The sequence below is a fragment of the Propithecus coquereli genome, unplaced genomic scaffold (assembly GCF_000956105.1).
Source record: "Propithecus coquereli isolate 6110/MARCELLA unplaced genomic scaffold, Pcoq_1.0 Scaffold357, whole genome shotgun sequence".
In the NCBI taxonomy this organism is placed as follows: Eukaryota; Metazoa; Chordata; class Mammalia; order Primates; family Indriidae; genus Propithecus; species Propithecus coquereli.
This window is the reverse complement of record NW_012149252.1, coordinates 198,820-205,728: the sequence shown is the minus strand read 5'-3', so window position 1 is coordinate 205,728 and position 6,909 is coordinate 198,820. Positions and strand designations below refer to the sequence as shown.

At 40.3% G+C, this 6,909-nt stretch overlaps 1 protein-coding gene across 1 annotated transcript in view; it reads left to right on the top strand.

The window, feature by feature from the left end:
• The window catches only part of XRCC5 (X-ray repair complementing defective repair in Chinese hamster cells 5 (double-strand-break rejoining)), a 91,479-nt gene extending 84,838 nt beyond the window's left edge, over window positions 1-6,641 (top strand). The window contains exons 19-20 of the mRNA XM_012651456.1: window positions 5,548-5,622; window positions 6,409-6,641. Coding sequence (XP_012506910.1) covers window positions 5,548-5,622; window positions 6,409-6,423 — 90 coding nt within the window. The 3' untranslated portion in view covers window positions 6,424-6,641. The remainder of the gene's footprint in view (window positions 1-5,547; window positions 5,623-6,408) is intronic.
• Window positions 6,642-6,909: the final 268 nt, after the last annotated feature.

Genomic DNA, 6,909 nt, shown 5'->3' with positions numbered 1-6,909 from the left:
ATGCTGAGCACCTTTTCAAGTGCTTATTGGCCATTTGTATATCTTCTTTGGAAAAGTATTTATTCAAATCATTTGCCCATTTTAAATTGGGTTATCTTTTTGTTACTGAGGTATGTCTTAGGCCATTTGGGCTGCTATAACAAAAATACCGGAAACTGGATGGCTTATAAACAACATTTACTTCTCACAGTTTTGGAGGCTAGGAAATCCAAGATCAAGGCACTGGCAGATTCAATGTCCAGTGAGGGCCTATTCCTCAGAGTTGGAGATTTCCCACTACATTCTCACATGGTAGAGGGGCAACAAGCTGAAGCTCCCTCAGACCTTTTATAAGGACACTAATCCTACACATGAAGCTTTGCCCTCACGACCTAATCAATCATATGCCAAAGGTCCCACCTCTTAATCACCTTGGGGGTAGTATTTCAACATATGAATTTTGGAAAGAAACAAACTTTCAGACCATAGCAAGTTGTAACTGATGAGCACATATGTGCACAGAGGGAAGTAAAACTCAATGGAAATTAAGCAGGGGGGAGGGGGAAGAGAGATGGACGAAAACCTATCTAATGGATACAATGAACACTATCGGGGTGGGCACACTTAACCTTGACTCAAGCATTACAAAAGCAATTCATGTAACCAAAAAATTTTGTACCCCATAATACTATAAAATAAAAAATAAATGAAAATTAGATTATAACTTCACACTTGCACAGCCATCTTAAGGACAGCCATTTCCTTCCAGTGTGTTTTAGGAATAAGTGGATTTTATGAGAAATAGAGGTAAGTCAGCCCTACTTTAGAAATAGAACGTTATCCCATGACATAAGTTTAGATAGTCACTTTCTTTTAAGTTTCCTGGTACCTCTCATTTCATTTTGAAACCTACGCATAAATATTGCCCCTCTTTTATACTCATTTTTATTATCATTATAACCTGTCAATTCTTTCATTTAACTTATGCTATTTCTATTTGGGTTGTTAGATGTGCCATTAGCATGAGATGTTTGGTAAAGTCAGTGTAGAGCCCTTGTGTGCCCTTCGTCTATGTTAATTCATGCAGTGTGGCCCTGTGATGGGTAACAGAGGGAAAGTGATGTGTCTGAGATCTCACAGTAAGTCACTGGCCAAGAATCCAGTTCTGGAACTGATTCTCGGTCTCCCATTCTTTTTACTCTGTGTTGAGAACACAGCAGGGAAAGAGGATTTATCCCTGTGGCTTTGGAATGTTGTTTTTCACGGGATTCCAAGAGGCTGAGCTATGTCTAAATAATCATTTGATACAAGCTGTATGGAAAAAAAAATCATCATTTTAGTACTTGTTTTCCTTGTAACTGCCTAATCTATCCTTCTTATTGTTGTTGACATTTATTGATTTTCCACCTTAGCATCACAGATGCTCAGAGCTTAGAGATCTGGTCATTTTACCTACTCCATCTAAAGAGGTGAAGTTGACTAGCTCCGTGTCTCACACCAAGTTAGTGGCTGGCAGAACTGACTAGAATCCAGACCCCTGGACTCCCACCACAGTCACCTGTCCACCACCCCATGGTGCCACCTCTCCACGCCTCTGCCTTATAATGCCATCAGCCACGTCTACCTAGAGGAAAGAAATTCACACTCCCTCTTTCAAGAGTACACTCATTTTTGTGTGTGTGAGTGTGTAAGAGATCTCCAAAGCCTCGGGAAGGATTATAAAACGTTTAAGGATCATTTCTTGAGAACAGTATTCTAAAACTGCTGGCTCCTGTTGGACCTTTGCTCTTTTCTGCCTAAATCTCTGGTATAGTTTTTTTATATGTTAATACAAGAACAGCAATAATTTTGTTTAGAGCTTGAACTTTTTATTGAGGTGGAACATGCATACAGTAAATGCACACAGCTTAAACGTGCAACCTGATGACTTCTTACACATCTATATACCTCGGAACTCACTGCCCAGGTCAAAATAATAGAACATTTCCACCACCCTGGAAGGCCCCCTTGGTATCTTTCCAATCAGAACTCCCCTGTCCCCTGAGGTAACCATTATTCTGACTTCTGTCACTTGAGAGTTAGTTTGCCTGTTTTTGACCTTCACATAACCGGGATCATGCCTTTGTGATTCATCCATGTTTTAGTTACTCATCCTTTATTATGACTGTATATTTATACCACAATTTATTCGTCTATTCTCTTAATGACAGACATTTGCCTGTTTCCAAACTTCGGCAGTTATGAATAAAGGTGCTGTGGATAATCTTGTACATATCATTTGGTGGACATATATTGGGTAAATACTAGGTATTAAAACAAAAACTTATACTATCATGAAGAAATTTTGTGTACTTTATTTTATGTGAAACTCACCACAGTCTTATAAGTAGGGTAAGTAGTAGTGTTCCCATTTTATTTTTGAGGAAAATTAGTTGTAAAAAGCTCAGGTGGCTCGCCCAGGGTGCCTGAGAAACTGACAGAGCTAAGGTTATGGTTGTGTTTTCCACACTGGGCTGCAGGATTTCTCTGCTGCACCCTGTTGCCTTTATAGCATGAAAAAAGCTGTAGGTAGCATTCATGAAATGCAAGTGTGTGTCATTTTAGGCAAAACACATGAAAACTGACTTTTGTTCTTTCTGATGCTTTTTTATACATGCTGGATTGTGGATAACTGTTTGGAATCACCTGATGGTGTTGCGTCAGCCTGATGAACACCGTGTGTTTTTAATTTGGGGATTGGTAAGGGTCTGAGCATGAGCTGATTGTTAGTTCTTAGGCTTATGGAGGGATGGGACTGGCAGTTTCTACACAGAGGCTATTGATTCCATTTCTCTGCTTGTGGCCAGGATTGTATTTCTGTGTACTTGAAAAGTAATAGATTATCCATTTTATAAAGACCTCCAGGTAAGGAGGCTCTTTTGTGGTAACCCCAAGTAAGTGACGGTGGCTTAAGGAAGAAAGACTGTGTCACACAATGTCCTTTCTATTTATTCTCTATTTTTTCAGCATATTGCAGAGAGAAAGAACAAGAGAAAAGATGAGAGTTGACTCCTACCCCTTTCTGCTGCGTTCAGAGAATCCGTTGCTTTTGTTGAGAAAGCAGGCCAATCATTGAGTTCTCTGCTGTGTCTCTAGCTTCCCTGCCTCTGCACAGCCTGGAATTACTTGCAGTTAAAAACTCTGATGATGAGGAGTGATATGTGCAAGAGATCAGCCTTGCCTGGGGCTCTGGGAAGGATAATGGATGGCAGCCCAGCTTTTAGCCATAATTTGCTTACACAGAAATGTGAAGCAAATCTGTCAGGAAAAGCAGTTGCAGATGTTTAGCATGTGATGGAAATGAAGGGGTTTTTGCTTCTGTTCCTCTCTTCATAGGAATTTGGCCTTGCCTCACAGATGTGCCATTTGTGTTTAATTATATATACCATGGTCATACTGTGCATACGGCCCTATCTTAATTTATCCTTTAATTGCATTGCGAAAGGGCTTTGCAGGTGGGGAGGGAGTGGGAATTGGAGCTTTTAGAGGCTCAGTGCCAAAAAACATCAGGGATTTTTCTAGATTCATCAATAAATAGCTAATTAAGGGATAATAAAAGATGTACAGGAGTTTGTCATCTGTTTGGAAGGTGCTGGTCATTTGTGGCCCCACAGAGGTTTATGGCAGGATACAGCTCTACTTTTTATTCTCTTCACCCCAACTAGATAAGTTTATCCTGTAGCCATATACTCCTGATAGATATAGGGAAAATCATGCAGGGATCATGAGAATGAGTGGGAGAGGAGAGGTACAAAGTAAAAATTACGATAATAATTGGGAAAACCCCAAATAAAGATTGATTTGAGAATCTAGGGTAGAGCACAATTTGCTGAACTTTTAGACATAAACCATATGTCAGTAAACGTATGGATTTCTTATCCGTTTATCTGTATTTGGCCCTCAGATATCTTTATTAATAATCACCCTGAGTAAAGAAATAGAATCAGTGATACAGAACTTCATTACAATTCTGCCCCAAGCCGTCTGCCCCCATGGCTGGGATTTTCCGTCTCTTGTACCACTGACTTCCAGCCCTGCACATGGTCCAGTTTAGGGTCAACAAAGGGCTATGGAAAGATCCATAAATATCCTTACAAGAAAATAAATTCCTTATTCACTCTGTCAAAATGGAAGTTAATGAATAGTGAGGTGGTTTTGACTGAGGGGGGAACTAAGTCCAGAAGAGAGGTTAAGTCAGCAAGCCATGCTCGAGGTGCTGACGAAGGCAGTGCCCAGTTGGGCAGATGTGGCCTCTGCTGTTGCCATTTCGTTACCTGTGTCTGAGTTTCTGTACCTGAGGAATGAAAGGACAGGCAGACATTGCTTCCTGAAACTTGTTTCACACAGCCTAATATTTAACAGGTGACTTTGGTTTATGATTTATTAACGAGACATATTTTAGTTTATTTATAGGTCTTAGATTTCAGAGGCCTTGATTACATCCATTGTACCATAAAAATGCCGAGAATGTAGAAGGAAAGCAGTTCTTGCCATTTTTTCCTGTTGAGAAAATGAGAGAAGTATAAACTATACTTTTCCCTCTTGGGTGGAGGCAGCAACAGGAGAGCAGCGGTGAGCTGGAAGGCTGGCTCGCCACTTTCCCACTCCCCGCACGTGGCCCTGAGGAATGCCACCAGAGAGAGGCGTGCCCCACCTGCCACCACCCCCTTTACAACACTCACTCCTACAGCATGTCCAGAAGACCGCCTTCCCATACTAGGATAGGTAGGCATTGCTAGAACCTAGAACCTAGCTCTTAGATGCACTTGCCACATGCCTTGAAGGAAAAGACTCCCTGCTGTTATCTCTTGGAGGGACAGGATTTAAAAAGAGTGTTCAGATAATTTGCAAGGGCATTCACCACCCCTTTAAAATCAGATTGCCCTTCCTAGATCCTCCCAGACTTTACTTCAAGGTCTTTGCTTTTCTATGTCTCTGCCTTTTGGAAGCTCCAGATCTAGAACACTGATGCTGAGCTATTGTTTTTTCACCCATTTCTCATCCACTTATTCTCAAACAATTTCTAACACAAATTGAAAGATTTTCATAAAAGGAATTAAATGACCTCCCAAGCTCACCCATTTTTGCATTTCTCAGTTCTTACAGGAAGTCCTTTCTTTACACTTTTTTGTCCTCAGGAGAGTTCAAAAATAGATGATTCTAATCTTGACTTGATTCTTACACTCCTTTCAAAAGAGCACACTGGTTTGGGATGTTTGGTTATTTTCTTAACTTTAACAGGTCCTTGCGGAAGCAGGAATGGAAATATCAGACACCCACCATGCTGTTATGGGACCTTCCACACAGTCACTGTCTTGACGAGCCATGTCACTTCCTCCCCCTGCACAAGAACTTTCTCTGGTGACTGTTAGTATTGAACCTCAAAATTGGACATCTCATTCAGAGCCATGTGAAGGAGAGTAGGCCAAGATGATGTTTCAGACCTTCTTAGGTTTGTTTGCCTTTGGCAATGCTAGCAGCTATTCCTCCATCAAAAGAGGCAAAAAATAACCGACTTTGTATTCACAGTTTCTGGCTTCCAAAGAAAAACCAAATGAAAATGCAGCAGCCGTATTTGAAGAAGGTGGTGACGTGGACGATTTAGTAAGTACTTTTAATGTAAACCAGGTATTCTAATGATCGAAATCACCTGAGCTGTAAATAAGCCACAAAGGCTGCTTATCATAGACTTGTTGCTTATTTGTGTTTTAATTTCTACACACCAGAAGCTCCCTCCACTATTATTTATTGCCATTATAAATTTAATCAGGTAATTTCATGATAGAAATTCCTGTGTTCCATTTCAGTTATATTTTTCATTCAGATTAATCCTCTCCTTTGAAAGACTAAAAAAGAGCTAGGGAGGCTAATCCTTTAGTAACAAAATATTGTAATTCACTAAAATTACTTTTAACCAAAAATAAGCAATACAACATGTAATTTGTGTGGGTTGACAAAAACAGCCTTTAAAAAGCCTACCTCCTAAATGTTCTCAATTAACTCAGTGTAAACAAAGGACACTGATAAATGGCATTTGAGGATTTCATTCTGAACCTCATTTTACTATGTTGTGAATATCTGAGAAGCTGTGTAAATGTTGGCTTCTGTATCCATCTTCCAAGTTTGGAAACTTCCTACCTTTAAGACTCACATGACAACTGTCCAAAAACTGCACACTATTCTTTCAGCCTTTTTGTGGAGAAGTTCTTAGTACTGAAATGAGGAGGTACTTGGTATTTAACTCCTAAAATAGTGAGCAGCGCTTGAGTGTGCAAATCTGTGCATGCCTACCAATGTAGAGAACCATTTTCATTAAACCCTCTCTTACCAGAGAAGCAGTCTTCCAAAGTTGGCCTAGTTCCTTCCTAAATATGTTATTCTTATTTACAGCTGGACATGATATAGGTCGTGGATGTGGGGAATCTGAGAGAGCTGGTCTCGCCATGGTGCTGGGAGTTCTGACGGAATAAGCTGGAGGAGGCCATTCAGAAGCTCTGGAGACAGTCCCAGCAGGTTACTCGGAAGTACATCACCTAATTCTCTGGGAATGAGTACACACATACATATTACAAGGGATAATTTAGACCCCATACAAGTTTATAAAGAGTCATTGTTATTTTCTGTTTGGTGTCATTATTTCTTTGTGGTCTTTTTGATCTCAGTATATTATGCACATGCTTTGAAGTTTCTGGAAAGTAGATTTCATCTTGACCTGATATTGGTGAGGATTGCAGCCCTTGTGAAGTGATTAGCATCTCATTTGGAACCATGGCATGGTTAATGGTGAATTTCTCAACCCTTCCCAGGAGTCCTTTGTCTAACAGCAATCACAGCTTACACTGAATGAGCCAATAGCATTTGCTTCCTACGGAAAATAGCTGGGTTAGGAAA